The following is a 16,997-nucleotide window of genomic DNA, read 5'->3' as shown; positions in this document are numbered from 1 at the left end:
AGAATAACGGTACAAAAAAAACCAAATTGTACGTTATTCAGATATTAATATTGGAGATAAATACATTTCCAACTCTTTTTCTGAATTTTTTTAAATGTTCATGCCTATATCCTCTTTTACATCAGTTTTAATGGCTTTAGATTTGTAAATAAATTATAATGTATATTAAAACAATATTAACACATTTACCCTTGTTCCGTTTAAAAACGCATAAGGTGGGATGCAAACTTTTGCCCTCGGTTGTATATATACCTTAATGAAACAATATTTATCATATAACTTACTTCACAGTGTGCAATATGTCCAATCTACAGCTGACAAAACAAAAAATTACAAAACAAAAATTTTTTTGCCCTTTTTAATGAAGGGTGCCATTAATTCTGGAAGCCACTGGATCAAGTGAGGTCGATGCAGCAATCGAAACCTGGATCAGCTCACGTTTACCCAAAACGACCAAGGATGTGTCCAACACTTAAAAGTACACTATTGGATACGTTTGATTTGCAGAACCAAAAGTAATGGCACCCTGTGTAACACTTAATTCCATACTGTATGAAAGAGAAAAGAATAGATCCTTTGAAAAGGTTTTTTTTTTTTTTTTTTTTTTTTGGTGGTGGTGGTTTATTAACAGAAAATATACAAGACTTGATGAAAGTCAGTGTCCTGATTATACTTCCTAAGCGAGAAATTAAAAGGAAAGATAGAGCCAGCTTATTTCTAGCTCTTCTGTTACAGAAATCAAGGCTGTGAAGCTTAAATGAACAACCTGGTCCAGACACCAGTCCAAAATGTACTGATTTACTAAAAGTATAAACGTGATGCGTCATCAGCAACGTGGTAATGAGCTACAACACGGAAATACGGTGTGCAGGAACTTGGCATGGAGACGGGAATTCCCCTAAGAAATCCTCAGGATGTGTTCCGTCGCTCACTCGGGTATAGCAGGAGGCCAGTCCACGTCCACAGACTGACAACACATAGGAAACACCGTGGTTAAAAACTAAAATGCTAATACAACATGCTAACATCAGTTCCAGCTTTCGCTCTCAAGCGTTAAAGGAAAACTTCATGCTGAAACACTTTAAATACTGAAATATGTGTGTTTGATTTTAGTGATTTTGGTTCGTTAGTAGTGCACTTCTGTTATTTCTATGAAAAGTCAGCGATTCTCTGTCAGGCTGGTGCAACAATAACACGACGTTAAAGGTGGGGTCTCCGTTGTTTGAAAGCCAATGTTGACATATAAAATCACCAAAACAAACACGCCCCTAACCCAAATGGGTCCCACGCCTGTATCGATAGCTCCGCCCACACATACATACGTAACCCAGGCAACTAATGGAAAGAAATGTGTCTTTATCATAGCTGAAGGGAAGAACAATACGATTGTAGATAAACAAACAAGCAAAAATGACACACAAGCATAATCATGTAAAGGACAAAGGCATATATTAGTTCTGTGTAACAAAGCAAAACCAACGTTACTCACCTATCGAGAAGGAAAAAAGCGCCTCGGCGTCTTAAGTAAAGTCGGCCACATATTCACAGGTCGGAGTTTCCCGAGTCAATAACTCCTGAGCTAAACGCTGTTACTACACAAAACACGGTTGTAGCTGCCTCTCTACATTACTACGATAGAAAAGAGGTGTTATTTGTGTAGTAACAGCGTTTAGCTCAGGAGTTATTGACTCGGGAAACTCCAACCTGTGAATATGTGGCCGACTTCCTGCTCCTTCAGTTCTCTCCAGCGCTGGAAAGCTGATCCTATATTAACACGTCCTACTTCTTGCCTTATCGTAAGTCTTTCTTCGATGTCATTGTTAAAACCACTTTCTGCTAATGTCACACATGCGCACTGAACACTCTCTCCGCCGCATTTTGACAAGACACGCCCCTTTCTGCTCATTGGCTACACGTTTGTTTTGATTTTTGTTTAGTTTAAGCATTTCTCAAACAACAGAGACCCCACCTTTAAGAGCACTTATTACATTTGATTTAATACACAATATAACGGACCAGCATTATTTACGTTGAGGTAAGAATTATGGCATTTGGGTATCTTTAAGCTAAAAAGCAAGGAAGGACACAGACACCTCCATGAAAGCTTGATTTGTCAAAGCACTAGCAACAAGCTAGGCGGTTAATGTTAGCAATACAAGCTAATAGAATTAATTAAGTTACCGTCTCAATAAACAAAAATAAATAAATAAATAAACAGCGATCTGTGTGGTCAGTGATTATTGCTGCTCTAAAACAAAATGCAACTATAATGTCATTTAAACGTAGAGCTTAAAGCAGCTTATTAAATTGATTTTGACTGCCCAAGATGGCGGCCACCTTAGACTTAGAGTCGTTAGTTGCAAAGACAAAAGGTTTGCTCGTGTTAATAAAAGACAGACAACCTGTGAAAATCACCGAACTCGATGTGGTTAAGGGTTAGGGAGTCCTCCATGACTCAGTGGCTTAAACAGAGGAAACATTAAGCCCCAAAGATTTCTTTCCTGATTTACTAGATTAGTTTAAAATCTCGTCCAGAGCCGTTTCAAAGGTTGCGGCGAGATGAAACAAACCTCCACGTCCAGCTCCAGGATGTCCACCTCTGTCTCCATGAGGGCACCGAGGTTGGGCTTCGTCCGGCCAAAGTCTCCGTGAACAAACTCTTTAATGTATCTGTTTGGTGACTCGTTAAGGTAACGTTAGCGTTCTGTCTGTTTATGAGCCGGTAAATGAGGAAACAAACAGAACTCTCCATGTGTGGATTTTAAAAATCAGCCATCAGAAATAAGGGCAAAGCAGTTGTGCTTGTGTGTGTGTGTGTGTGTGTGTGTGTGTGTTTAAGGATACGTCCCGGCCTGGGTGCGCAGCTGCAGTGTGAAGTGGTGTGTATCTCGGTAGCTCGCACACATGGAGTGAATGAGCCTCTGTCTGACGGCGAGCGGCCTGCGATGGAGGACTCTGAGTGGGGTTTTCTGATCGATCTTCAGTTCCTACACACACACACACATCATATATCTACTATACACACTTTCCTGTCCTGTGGCTGCTGCGAAGTTTGTGAATAGTGAATATGAAAATTGTCATGAATAGTGAAAATCGTAACCTTGACGCTTTCCAAAAAGTCCAGATCGGCTGGTGTTATAGGCTTTTGTGTCCAGATGAGGGCGCTGTAGGACTTAGTCTTTTCCTCTTCTCCCTCTTTCATCCGACTCGTAGCTTCTCTACGGACACACGAGCGAATCCTCAGAAATGTAGCTATGCCTATGTAACCACATTTATTTTTTATACTGTCTCACACACACCTGGTTACGATCTGCAGGTCTCGGACTCGGATTTTTTCGGAGGCCGCGTTGATCGTCTGCACAGACATGAGTGATGAGGAGAAAGTGAGTAATGAATGATCAGATGATTGCCTGGAGAGAGACGTTTCTGTCAGTTCAGTACCTCCTGAAGTTGTCTTATATCGGCTTTGTTAAACTTCGCTCTGTGTGGATTCAGAAGCTCGATGGCAAACGGACGTCCTGCAGGAGACACAACAACGTGTCACTCACATTCATTGAGAAATACAGATGAATGAATTATTCAGCTTAGTCTTTAGAATATTTAACATTGATTCAATATCTAGTTAGCATTTTCATTATATATTCATTATAATGAATATATAATGAAAATGCTAACTAGATATTATATATATATATATGTGTGTATATATATATACACACACACACACACACACACACATATATATGTGTGTGTGTGTGTGTGTATATACACACACACACACACACACATATATATATATATATATAAACACATTCATTCATTCATTTTCTACCGCTTATCCGAACTTCTCGGGTCACGGGGAGCCTGTGCCTATCTCAGGCATCATCGGGCATCGAGGCATCACAGGGCACACACACTCTCATTCACTCACACACACACTACGGACAATTTTCCAGAGATGCCAATCAACCTACCATGCATGTCTTTGGACCGGGGGAGGAAACCGGAGTACCCGGAGGAAACCCCTGAGGCACGAGGAGAACATGCAAACTACACACACACAAGGCGGAGGCGGGAATCGAACCCCCAACCCTGGAGGTGTGAGGCGAACGTGCTAACCACTAAGCCACCGCGCCCCCCTATATAACACATATAAACATAAATCAAAGGACTGTGACGCACCGTTTCCTAAAGTCCGTACGTCCACGTCTTCTCTCCCGGATGAGCAGAAGTTAAAACCTGCAAATTGAACAATTGGCATTCACTAAAATTCCAGGGGTTTCGTTACCACGAGGTAAAGTGGGTGTGTTTCCGGAGGTCTTGGAAAAAGCCCTCTTTCAAAAAAAAAAAAAAAAAAAAAAAAAAAAAATATAAAACAGCATATACGAAGGACAAAACAGTCATACAGGTAGATTTATTTTAGAAAACAAATAAACAACCAAAAACTAGGGTTACGGTTATGGTTAGGATTAGATTATCAAATATGCCACGCCTACCCGATGACGCAATATCTGTTACGCTGTTCTGAAATCCCTGGAAATAAGGGATGAGGTAGGGCAGGGAGTAAAGCACCCATACCCAAGGCAAGGAAAGGCGTAAACATTTACATTACATGCACGGCATTTAGCAGACTCCCTTATCCAGAGTGACTTACATTTACTTAAATTTATACAACTGAGCAATTGAAGTTTAAGGGCCTTGATCAGAGGCCCAGCAGTGGCAGCTTGGCGGACCTGGGATTCTAACTCATGACCTTCCGTTCAGCATAAGCTTGTACAGTAAGGAGTTTGGACAGAATGCCTACTGTGTACCAGGAGAGGAACAATGGACCTGCTGATACAGAGTCTTCAGAGAACCATGATCATGTGCTGATGGGCATAAGAGGTAAGTCTAGTGCCCCTTTTCCACCGAGGCAGTTTGAGTGCAGGTTCGGAGCCTAATTTAGAACCAGTTCTTTCTTTTTCGACAGAAAAGCACCGGCTCTGAACCAGGAAAAGTGGTTCTTAAGTAGCACCAAAACGTTGTTGGTCTAGACTTAAGAACCGCTCGTGTCCGTGGCTGGGGGCGGGGCTACTGTTAGCACATTTGATAACATACCTTAAGTATACTAATGTTTAATACACTTTTACTTTACCGCAATGTGATCAATTATCAGCACACATGATAGTAGGTAGCTACATGCTAATGCTAATTTTATTATGTGTTAATGATAAAATAATGTTATGTACTTTCTCGATTACAACCTCCGTTTATACAGATTACACGGAGCCGCACGTACACGTTTTATTCGCCGCGTTTGGATGCCGATGTAGGTTCATAAAGCCATGAGCATTAACAGTAAAGCAACATCCGCCATTGTTTATTTGTGTTAGTGTTTGCCGCTGCTGCGCTAACGTCGCTGTGTGACGTGACACGTATACAGTGACGTCAGACTCGGCTCTGTGACGGCTCTCTAACCGATGGAAAGGCAAACCGGTTCTTAGAAGGTTCGCCAGTGGAACCAACTTTGAACCAGCACGGGCACGAGCTGTGCACCAGCACCCGGTTCTTTTTGGTGGAAAAGGGGTATAGGAGCTCTATTACATTTCTCAATCAATGAGAGTGACCCTTCTAGTGGCAGGTCCAAAAGCAGTTACCCCAAAAAAGCTTTTCAACAAGCCAAGAACTGTAGCTGAAAGTTGACCCAAAGATTACACCATGACTCACCATGACTCTGTTGACCAAGATATAGGAGGTCAATGAGAGGGAACAAGTCATGTATTAAAATCTGTTGGAACAGCGATGCCCCAAGCGATGAACTATCATGTGCAAACTAAACAAAGTGGACTGCGGAGGATTGGTCCCTCATGGCAGTCCAGTCGCTCGTCAGAGCCTACTTGATGTGGTGGTGGTAAACAGGAGAGCCTGATCAACCATGGCTGGGTCATGTAAGTAAAAATCTCTGATCCTGAAAGACCCAAAACATCCACTAACCCCAGGATAAATACCTGATGTGTCAGAAGAAAAACTGTGCCACATGTAATGCAGGATTTTGCCGATTTATTTGTATTCTAGATATAAAAGCCTTGGGTTGGGTTTTCACTACCATCAGCTTTGAAAACAGAGAGAAGAGGATTGGCGATCAACTCCTCCACCGATCCCTCCATCCGTCTCTCTCCGTCTATCACCCAGGGGGTCTGAGGAAGCTCCCGGGAGAACTTATTATACCTCCCTGATGACAGAAAGAAAAAAAAAAGATCATCCACCAAAGACCTTGAGAAAGACTTAAAACAGAGAGAAAGAGACTTACCTGCTATAAAGACAGACGCATGCAGACACGTTGTCTCAAGTGGAGTGCACAGACTGGAGGGTGAGACAGGTGGACACGGGTAATGTCTACAGAGACGCACGGCAAAGATGTCGGTGAATACGGACGCCCATATCGTGTCCGCTTTCGGACAAACACGTGACTACGGTTTCGGTTACGGTACGGAGGTCAAGGCGAAGTACGAACCTGAGGAACTTTGAATCCAAGATCTTCTCCAGTGCCTTCACCACCGCCATCCTAGTGAACACAGACTGGCGAAAAGCCAAAGAGAGCCCAATAAACACAGTCTTTGATCAAAAGCAAACACTAAATCCTATAACTAGCATACATCAAGCATACAGAATGATTGTACTGTCACAGCATGTTAGAATGTAACCATGACAACAGACTTTCGAACAAGAAAACGAACGAGAATCATTAAGATTTGAAAGAAAGGTTTGTTGTAAGATTTTTATTACAGGAAATGAACAGAATCACTATTATTAAGTACTTACAGCCTTGTTTTTAGTCGGCTTAAAGCAATCCGGACACTCCGTAGCCCTGCGGACGAAACAACGGTCTTCAATTAACCACGTTCGGAAAGCTGCTACTGAAAACATTAAAAAATAAGAAGATAGGAAGAGAGGAGACATACAGGAAGTGGCAGTCTGCATCTGTTTCTGGATGTGTGAAACCCACACTGACCTCAAACGCACTCTGGAGAATTGAAACAGGACACGCCGTTAAGCTTTAGCATAGGAAATGACTTTATCGGCAAGATAGGTTTACAATATAAACTTGCGACGTGCGGAGTAAACACACGACCGGTCGGATTTTAGAACTAAAGTTTACCTTAAAGCTGACGTTAGCAATAGGAACACTTACGTTAGTGAACACCGGTGCTCCCAGTTCTTTGCCCACGAGTCCCTGTACTGCCCATTTGAAGGCGTCCTTCACCTGAACCACGTCCTCCTTTTCTATATACATGCTCTTCTCCCTGTTACAGTTGGTGCAAATACTCCATAATAATAATTCTGTACATTCTCAATGCAGCGTCCGTGCTTATTCATTTGAGCCCAAACACTAATTTAGTATTCTTCTGGTCCTGGGTTCTCACTTCCTTGCTGATTTTCCTTTCTGGGTGAGTTTGAGGAGACAAAACACTATAATGCTCAGGGTCGTCCAAAACTAGGGATACAGAGCCCTATATTAAGCTAAAGAACAACAGGATGTTGTGCCATTCCTCCTCTAATCACCTACTGTATACTACCTCTACTTTATTAACGCAATTGAATCTCGGAGCCCAGAACGACACCATCGTATTTCTGATACTAAAATATAAAAAATAAAATCATAAAATTAAACAGATAGAATTTCAGGGTTGGATGTTAGGTCCCATCTTCATTTTTTAAGTCGTCGCTTATTATGCGGAAGAAGCGTTAAAAAGTAGCCTGTTATGGAGTTATTTTTCTAAACATGTCATAAACTACAGTAGCTACCAAAATTGAGCTGTTTGAGGGCTGCACAATCGAGACCAGACGGTTGAGCAAAACGGACGAATCAGCGAACGAATCGTTTACGCGAATCACTCGGTGAAAATGGTCAACCGTTTGAGCCATGTTTATTTTCTGTGACGCTCCAAATGGGAAAACCAGATCAGAGTAGAAAACGTGTGCTGCTAACATACCTGACTTCCTTCTTGATGTGCAACCAGCAGGAGTGCTGCAAAACGAGTGCGATGGTTAAGAATCGTACAGAGTATGAGATTAAACAGCGAATCTGTGAAGCGTGCGACGCGGAGGTCAGCGTACCTCTCTAACGGACAGCTGAGCAGGAAGAGACACGGCCAGCATCAGACTGTCAAACTGGTAGTCGCCTTTACTCACGGCCTCGGACACCTTCAGGAAAAAACATTAACATCATATCTACCTTGGCTTGCGTAAGTATTCGTCTTATCTCGAACACTGCCACACTTTCAGCCGGTCACAACAAGGTATTGAGGGATTATAGGTCATGAATCCACACAAAATGTATTCTGCATGCATCAGGATGCAGGATTAGTTGAATGGAATTGATGTGTGTGTCACGTAGGGTTGCAAAGGGGCGGAAAGTTTCCGGTAAATTTCCGGAAACTTTCCATGGGAACTTAATCTGGGGAATTTTGGGAATATTCAAAATTGGAAACTTTACGGGAATTTATAGAAATTTACGGGAATTATTTGGAAATATATCGAAATGTATATAAACAATATCGTATACAAACATAAAGAAACATTTTGTTTGGTCATAAGCAGACATGCATGCAAGGTAATAGACATTTTAAAAATTTTAACTGATTTAATTGTAAGTAGAACTTAACTGATTATTCCACTGAGTAACACGAAATCAGAATAATCATTATTATGCTTGTAATAAACATTATTTTATAGAGGATTTTTTTCATTTCGGGGGGGGGGGGATTGTGTGGGGGGAGGAGGGTCATCAAATGGTCTGTGCGTGTGGTAACACTCCTAATATACTGCTTATTAAGAGTTAGTAAGGTAGTTATTAAGTTTAGGTATTGGGTTTAATTAAGAATGTAGAATAAGGTCATGCAGAATAAGGCATTAATATGGGCTTAATAAGTACTGAAAAATAGCCATTATTTTATTAATATTCATGCTAATAAAGCAACTAGTTAAATGACCCTACAATAAATTGTTACTGTGGATGTTATGGAAGAATGCAAGTACATGAAGGGGGTTTGGCCTCAATGGCCTTCCATTAAGCAGTGTGCTGTGTGCAAGTGACCGAGGAATGCAGGGTAAACTTAAACTGCATTAAATCGTGTTGTTTTAAACAAAATTATGCCGCAAGATTTTTTTAACTTTAAGTTCCTTGTTATAGGCAACTGCATTTTTTTTTTTATTCCCAGTTTATTTCCATATATTACCGTTAATTCCCATATATTCCCGTTAATTCCCATATATTCCCGTTAATTCCCATGTATTACCGTTAATTCCCATGGAAAGTTTCCAGTCTTGAAAATTCCCAGAATTTTGCAACCCTAGTGTCACGTGATCTCAGGTAACTGAAAGTGTGTTAAAGAACACGTCTACACAACAAACTGCACCATGAAGACTAAGGAGAACAGAAGTTCTAGGAAAGCATCAATCAGGAATATTGTTTTTTTTTTTTTAAATCTCACAAATTTTGAATATCACAAACAACAGCATAAAAAAAAGATGGATTCGTTTTAAAGAATGAAAAGAATATGAGACAGTTTTGGCTTCTTTTGGAGTAGACCACGGTGGAGGTGGAGACGGAGTACAGCACAGATTAATCAGAGAAGCCACCAATGGGCCAGCGTTAACTCGGTATGATGCCGCTACCACCGTGCTTCACTGTATTGATCAGTTATGTAAGGCAATGTATGTTACAGGATATATTGTGTTTGCAATTTTATTGTGATATCACACACTTATGTTAATAACAATACTCCACAATCCTTTACTCACCTGCTTGGCGTAACTTTGATCGCAGAAGTTCTGCAGCAGCCCGACACACGCCACACACACCCCTGGAGGCTCCGACAAGCCTTCTGCGCTCACGTTCTCACCCGACGAAGACTCGGGTGACTCCAGTTTCGGTTTCTTACACGGCTGGTCCCCCACCTCTGTCTCTCCTGATGCATCATGAGTTTGCTGGCCATCATCCTCAGTGAGGAATGCTAACAGCTCTTTACGTATGTCCTACAGAGAAGCACGAACAAATAAGTAAACGCTGATGCTAAATAGATTGTAAAGTCTCTACTGCTCATAGCTCACAGTGTGATGATACAGAGTGACACACACACACACCTCACATGACTGCTGATATGAAGAATATTTTCCCACACAACAGAACCTGAGGACGCATCTTCCACAGCAGCCAGCCACCAGCAGCTTCCTGATGACCGGACGGTCTTTATCTTTAAGTGACAGCATCACGGAGGGAACGCTATCTCTGACAGACAAAAAGAGAAAATCACAAGAATCACCAGATCTTCTGTGGAAGGTTTCCTGTTGTCTGGAGGTCATAAATACTCTGAGTACCTCTGAGCACACCTGTGACAGGTCTGTTACCCCTAAACAATGCAAAGCTCTTTTATAAACACAGTCCTCTGGAGAATAACGCTGGCTTTCACTTCTTCCCTGATAAGATAGTTATATTGATCAGTTTGGCCAGATTCTGTCCCAAAATTCTACACCAAGGCGATATTAAAAGTAACTGGATGTTTTTCTAACGCTCCGTTTATCGATTTGCGTACATATGACGTTGGAGAAGTTCTCAAACTCAGACTTCGTACATCCCAAAAGTCGAAAGAACGAGCAGAGGCCCCTGTGACACAGCTATTTTCTAGTTTGTTGTAGATGAACTCCTGAAAAATGTCAGCAAGACAATTAGGGTTACAACAGAATAGCAGAATAAGGACGATAATGTGATATCAGGTGACGTTAGATACGCAGATGCACGTCCTGAAGCCCTGGACCTCACTGTGAAAGGAATGTTGATGATACTTTATGTAAATATCACAACACAGACATGATGTTGAATATAAACAGAGTGTCTGACTTCAGATCTGGCAACCCAGACGTCACATATGTGCCAAATAAAGGTGATTAATTAGGTTTAGGTCTTGTAAGATACAAGAGCTCAGGGATATTTAGAGGCATATAGGACATATAGGACATTTAGAGACATAGAGGACATTTAGAGGCATATAGGACGTTTAGAGGCATATAGAACATTTAGAGACAGATAATATATTTAGAGATAGGATGCATACAGGACATTTAGAGACAGTATATTTAGAGACAGATAATATATTTAGAGACATATAGGACAATTAGAGACATATAGGACATTTAGAGACATATTGGACATTAGAGACAGAGGATCAGATCAGAACATGAGCTCACTTTGCACCGGTTGAGCAAAACACGTGATTGTTTCAGTTTGTGCACTAAACAGCACTCACAGTTAACACGTTTAACCTAAACTTACCTTTTATTTCAGTGCGTCAGACGTTCACAGTGCGTCAGTAAAGCTTTAGTTTGTTTATTATCATCATAACAGACCACAGGCTCCTCGAGCGCTAACGTTAGCTTAGCATAAGGCGTCAAGTCGAACTGGTTTTATCGGTTAATCTTATTAATGAATTGTTAATGTTGATTAAAGTAATAATAATAATAATAACAATAAATATAAAGCAACGTTACACGACGTACCACATTAACACGTGTTTTATTATTTATTTATTTAGGCATATAATACGCCTCCTGGTTTTACGTCATCAGGGTGCGCCGTCGTCTTTGGTGGGTCCTTTCGCAGCCGGCGGTTCTTCTAGAAGGTTCTGCTGTAATCTACCGGACGCAGAACCGGAGCGAATCCGTATCCATCCGAGCCGTAGGAGCGGTGTGACGGTCAGCAGCGAGCGCCGACGTGCTCCTTAAACCTTAATCACACACAAATCTGTTGTATTTAAGAACACACATACAGATTAAAGATGCCTGAAGCCGCTATAACGGTGCCGAGGAACAAGAACAACGGAGGCGCTTATGTGGACCGGGACAAACCGGCACAGATTCGGTTCAGCAACATTGGCGCTGGAAAAGGTGACTTTTTTCATTTACGCCTCATTTTACAGCTCAAGTGCTCTGCTAATGCTAACTAGCGTCTGACTGTGCAGTTATACTCTATAACGGATGCTATGTAAAGGCTTATAGCGCTAGCAATGCTAATTGAGTACCGAATCGCTTTGATTCACTGAATCAACCGGCACAGATTCGGTTCGGCAACATCGGCGCTGGAAAATGTGAATTTTTTTCATTTAGAGCTAGCAATGCTAATTGAGTACTGAGTACCGCATCGCTTTGATTCAGTATTGTTAAGAATAACAGAAGCTTCCCGGTTAAATCGCCTTGTATGGTGATGGTGCAGCGGCGACGCCTCTTCTCTCGCCATGTTTGTGTATCTCAGGGCTGGACGGTGTGACCGCTGTGGCGCATCGCGATACTCGATATGTGCGATACTTTACCTCCGATATCGACGATATCTCAGACGATATCTTGTAACGACACTCACGCTGAAAATGTCCAATAGTTATGTGGCTGGTGTTTACATGTCTCAGAAAGCTCTAGTATGTCTAGTAGGAAGTGTGAGTTGGAAGGTTCATTCAGCTGCTTGTGTGTATTGTCGTCTTTTGTGTTTTGTCTTGTAATTTTTTTTTTGTCCTGCACGGTCTTGTCTTTTGTCCTGCACTGTTTGCAGATTTTTGACTCTTGACTTGGTGTCAACGCTTCCTGACAACAAACCTGTCAACTTTCATGTACCTTACAGGACTTGTTTAGACCTCAGGTTTGATCCCGGTGTTACTACACATGGATAAAAATCACGACACGCCGTCCTCTGTTGGGTTTTAAAACGTTTGACTGTTTTTGAGGGAAATAATCCGAGTCGTATCAGTGACCGCCTTCGTGTCGATTTAGATTTCTGCGTGTTTGTGATTTAATAAGAGTCGACCAGCTTTATGCAGCCAAGCACTGGTGATAAATTGTGATACTCCGGGGTAAGAGTGTCACTGACGTGTATTAATGCTGACGTGTGCGTTTTTGTGTTCGACAGCTGTTGCTGATGCCATCAGAACAAGTCTCGGCCCTAAGGGCATGGACAAAATGGTAAGTTATTTTCTTACTGTGTTTTTTTTTTCTCTTTGTCCTCTATCTTTGTTCATATTTCTTAAAATATGAACAAGTACCTGAGCATTATTGTAACTTTATATAAATCTCCTGTTAAGCTTTACCAATCTTCTACATAAAATAAGAATTTTAAATGTTTACGGTCTTATTTTTTTTTCAATTAAATAAATTTCTTACTTTACAGTCGTAAACAGTCCACCCCTCAATCAGTGTGGATCCGTTGATATGTTGACTCTTTATTGTGATGTTCAGACAGACTCTATATAGGGTTGCTTTGTGTGTGAAAATGATGACGCTGCTTTGCATTGTAGATCCAGGATGGGAAAGGAGACGTCACCATCACTAACGATGGAGCCACCATTCTGAATCAGATGCAGGTCCTTCACCCTGCAGCTAAAATGGTGAGATGACTTCATCCTGTTTCTGTAGAGTCTCAGGAACAAGATGGAAAAGGAAACACTTATTTTGTGTGTGTGTTTTAGCTGGTCGACCTGTCCAAGGCTCAGGACATCGAGGCTGGTGATGGCACTACGTCGGTGGTGGTGATCGCAGGAGCTCTATTAGACGCCTGCTCCAAGCTGCTACAGAAAGGTACACAAACATCTTCGACAGTCTTTAACACACTCCATCATCCTACAGGCTACACATACAGGGCTGTTTTATATTTAGATAAAACTCTCTCTGATCCTTTTTGTACACATTTGTGGTATTCGGTGATGATCTCAACTGTATCACTTTACACTAAAAAATCTAAATGGATATTTTGTTGTGAAGATTTTTCTTAATACGCGTCATGTTAATACGTGTGGTGAGAAACGTATGCAGTGGTGAGAACTACGGTGAGATGTCTTCTGTTCGGGTTGTTTCCCCAGGCATCCACCCGACCACCATTTCGGAGTCATTCCAGAAGGCGGTGGAAAAGGGTGTGGAGATCCTGACCTCCATCAGCCAGCCGGTGGAGCTGAGCGACCGTGAGACTCTGCTCAACAGCGCCACCACATCGCTGTGCTCCAAAGTGGTGTCCCAGTACTCAAGCCTGCTCGCCCCCATGAGCGTGGATGCCGTCATGAGGGTCATCGACCCGGCCACCGCCACCAGCGTCGACCTCCACAATATCAACATAGTCAAGAAGCTCGGGTGAGTCGCAAGCGGCACAAACGAGCAAGACGGAAGCTTCTAGAAATAGATTTCTGATGTTCCCGTGTGATTTTAACTGATTTGTTTTATTTATTTTTAACATTCTGCCTTTAAAAAAGAAAAAAATCCCCAAAACATTGCTGTGGTTATCTCTTGTGGTTGGGGGTCGAGTCTCAGCTCTCACACACGGTCGTTGTTGTTTTTTCAGAGGAACCATTGACGACTGTGAGCTGGTGGACGGCCTGGTTCTGACCCAGAAGGTGGTAAACAGCGGACTGTCCCGAGTTGAGAAGGCCAAGATCGGTCTGATCCAGTTCTGTCTGTCTCCTCCCAAGACTGATGTACGTACAGACACCACATACGTTACACATTGGGTCAAAACCGGACACGGCTTATTGCTTAAATAAACATAGATTCCTCTCTTTCTTTCCTCCCTCCATTTTCTTTTTTTGTCTGCCTCTCCCTCCCTCTCCCCCTCTTTGTCGCCCCACCCTCCCATCTTAGGAAACTGGTATATATAAGTTAATTTGATGAAATCGGCTCAGACCCAAATCAAATCCCAATCGTAGTGAATTAACATTTTTTGCAATGTGACCTGTTTACCCGAGTCACCCAGTAAACTACATGTCAATATGTGTCTCATCACACCGTACAACCTGAGAGAGGGAGGGAGGGAGAGATCTTCACCCCTAAAGCAACCGAAAGTCCTTGTTGTTGTTTTTTTAATTTGTTATTAAAATCATTTGGTTTATGTCCCTTATCCATCTTCTTGTTTCTCGGGATTTAGATGGACAACCAGATCGTGGTGTCGGATTATGCACAGATGGACCGTGTGCTCCGCGAGGAGAGAGCTTACATCCTCAACCTGATCAAACAGATTAAGAAAGCCGGCTGCAACGTCCTGCTCATCCAGAAATCTATCCTCAGGTAGCAAAAGATGATCAACTAACCCGTACTAACAGTTCTGCTTCAAAAAATTATTAAAAAAAAATTATGTACATTTTTCATTTCTCATAATCAAACTATATAAAGTTGCCGATTGTTCACGTCTATTGTGTAAAGCACTAAGCATGACTTTAAAGAGCAGAGCCGCTGTGTCGTTTCAGAGACGCGCTGAGCGATCTTGCTCTTCATTTCCTAAACAAGATGAAGATCATGGTGATGAAGGACATCGAGAGGGATGAGATCGAGTTCATCTGCAAGGTGAGAACCCACTGTGCTTCAGTCTGCTTTCTCAGGTGGAGCTTTAAATAAAATCCTACAGTGCGCCAAACTCTTCTAACATGTCTTATAAACTGACGTATGTCTGCCGTTTCTCAGTAATGCTGTTTCATTCAAGTCATTTCGTAGCTGCTATAAACAGCACCGTGTCGGTTTGTTCCAGACGATCGGCACTAAACCCATCGCCCACATTGATCAGTTCACGGCGGAGATGCTGGGCTCGGCTGAGCTGGTTGAGGAGGTGAGCCTGGACGGCTCGGGCAAACTGGTCAAGGTGAGATCCCCTGATCTGAGAATGGCTTCGGTCACCGGAGTAGTACGGTATCATGAAAGGGTTTGATGTTGACAGCCTGTTGTCATCACACTGCTATTTCTTTACACTGTGTGTGTAGATCACTGGTTGTGCCAATCCTGGAAAGACTGTAAGCATCGTGGTGCGCGGCTCCAACAAGCTGGTGATCGAGGAGGCTGAGCGCTCTATCCACGACGCTCTCTGTGTCATCCGCTGCCTTGTCAAAAAAAGGTGTGTGCGCATGTGTATGTGTCCCTTTACATAGTATATTAGCTCTGTCCAGAAAACCTAGTTTATAGGTTTAACAACACAAACATTTATGAACATATTTCTACAAGCAGATGGAACCAAGGTTATAAATGTTCATTATTATGTGAGGAGTCGTGTTACTGATGCGAGTCGCCTCTCATCCTTTCAGAGCTCTTATCGCAGGTGGCGGCGCTCCAGAGATCGAGCTGGCTCTGCGCTTGGCTGAGTACGCTCGCACTCTAGGTGGCATGGAGGCATATTGCGTTCGTGCCTACGCCGATGCCCTGGAGGTCATTCCCTCCACACTGGCTGAGAACGCCGGGCTTAACCCAATCTCCACTGTAACCGAGCTACGCAACAGACACGCTCAGGGTGAGAAGACGGCTGGCATCAACGTGCGCAAGGTGGGCATGCACACAACCTCGCTAACAGTGAAACCATGGCAACAAGTCAGGAATGAAATACTTTAGGCTTGTGCTGATGAAACAAAATGGAAGTCGGTTATATTCCTGTAACTCTACATCCTGGATCTTTTGCTCTTCTTCTACAAGAGAAATTTCTATTTCAGGTTCTAGTGTGTTAATGATTGACACGTTGTGCTTTTGGTTCATTTATCGTTATGTTCCAGTCAGAGAATTTGTGGTGTAAGCTCTTGTACATTAAAGGTTTTCTCTCTCTTCATCAGGGTGGCATCTCTAACATCTTGGAGGAACTGGTGGTCCAGCCTCTGCTGGTCTCCATCAGCGCCCTGACCCTCGCCACAGAAACAGTGCGCAGCATTCTTAAGATCGACGACATTGTAAGTAACACACACAAACAGATGATTTAAACACGTCTGACGTGGGTGGGAAGCCTGCCTGGTTTGCTCTGCTGGATTAAACACACTCCTGACGCTCTCGTTCCTCTGCAGGTGAACACGCGATAAGGACTGTGTGTGAGACGAGAGCACCGATGGACTGAAGCACTGCTGCTGAACGATGTGGGGACCTCAACAAACACCTCGCCATGACCAACTGTTCATGAGCTATCTGTAGATGTTACGTTGCGTAATTTAATAAACCTTTTTTTTTTGGACTCCTGCGTTCTCTTTGCT

At 42.5% G+C, this 16,997-nt stretch overlaps 2 protein-coding genes across 3 annotated transcripts; one reads left to right on the top strand and one right to left on the bottom strand.

Moving 5' to 3' along the window:
- Positions 1-888: 888 nt before the first annotated feature.
- On the bottom strand, positions 889-11,674 carry pus10 (pseudouridine synthase 10). 2 transcript variants are annotated; one of them, XM_027178985.2, is made up of 18 exons: positions 11,536-11,674; positions 10,126-10,270; positions 9,784-10,017; positions 8,098-8,184; positions 7,974-8,008; positions 7,172-7,283; positions 6,942-7,003; positions 6,802-6,847; positions 6,494-6,558; positions 6,290-6,375; positions 6,086-6,211; positions 4,183-4,239; positions 3,442-3,518; positions 3,300-3,355; positions 3,101-3,218; positions 2,845-2,987; positions 2,571-2,670; positions 889-967 (listed from the first exon to the last, which is right to left on the bottom strand). In XM_027178985.2, the coding sequence occupies exons 2-18, from the start codon at positions 10,249-10,251 to the stop codon at positions 929-931; spliced, it is 1,569 nt and encodes a 522-aa protein (XP_027034786.1). In that variant the 5' UTR covers positions 10,252-10,270; positions 11,536-11,674; the 3' UTR covers positions 889-928. The 2 variants fall into 2 exon arrangements, with proteins under 2 accessions (XP_027034786.1, XP_027034785.1); XM_027178984.2 differs by having other exon boundaries at positions 11,312-11,559.
- On the top strand, positions 11,613-16,978 carry cct4 (chaperonin containing TCP1, subunit 4 (delta)). Its single transcript, XM_027178983.1, has 13 exons — positions 11,613-11,922; positions 12,932-12,984; positions 13,317-13,406; positions 13,488-13,596; positions 13,878-14,142; positions 14,351-14,483; positions 14,930-15,069; positions 15,249-15,345; positions 15,527-15,637; positions 15,756-15,886; positions 16,074-16,308; positions 16,590-16,703; positions 16,815-16,978. The coding sequence occupies exons 1-13, from the start codon at positions 11,814-11,816 to the stop codon at positions 16,827-16,829; spliced, it is 1,602 nt and encodes a 533-aa protein (XP_027034784.1). The 5' UTR covers positions 11,613-11,813; the 3' UTR covers positions 16,830-16,978.
- The last annotated feature ends 19 nt before the right edge of the window (positions 16,979-16,997 follow it).

The sequence above is a fragment of the Tachysurus fulvidraco genome, chromosome 18, assembly GCF_022655615.1.
Source record: "Tachysurus fulvidraco isolate hzauxx_2018 chromosome 18, HZAU_PFXX_2.0, whole genome shotgun sequence".
Taxonomy (NCBI): domain Eukaryota; kingdom Metazoa; phylum Chordata; class Actinopteri; order Siluriformes; family Bagridae; genus Tachysurus; species Tachysurus fulvidraco.
Note: the sequence above shows the minus strand (reverse complement) of the source record. Positions and strands in the feature narration are given on the sequence as shown.

Coding starts and splice junctions, on each gene's coding strand:
- pus10 (XM_027178985.2), bottom strand. CDS start 10,251: ATGCTGTCACTTAAAGATAAAGACCGTCCGGTCATCAGGAAGCTGCTG. Junction 8,009..8,097: donor CTCAGCTGTCCGTTAGAGAG/GTACGCTGACCT, acceptor CTCGTTTTGCAG/CACTCCTGCTGGTTGCACAT. Junction 7,004..7,171: donor GAGCACCGGTGTTCACTAAC/GTAAGTGTTCCT, acceptor TCAATTCTCCAG/AGTGCGTTTGAGGTCAGTGT.
- cct4 (XM_027178983.1), top strand. CDS start 11,814: ATGCCTGAAGCCGCTATAACGGTGCCGAGGAACAAGAACAACGGAGGC. Junction 14,143..14,350: donor AACATAGTCAAGAAGCTCGG/GTGAGTCGCAAG, acceptor TTGTTTTTTCAG/AGGAACCATTGACGACTGTG. Junction 15,346..15,526: donor AGATCGAGTTCATCTGCAAG/GTGAGAACCCAC, acceptor GGTTTGTTCCAG/ACGATCGGCACTAAACCCAT.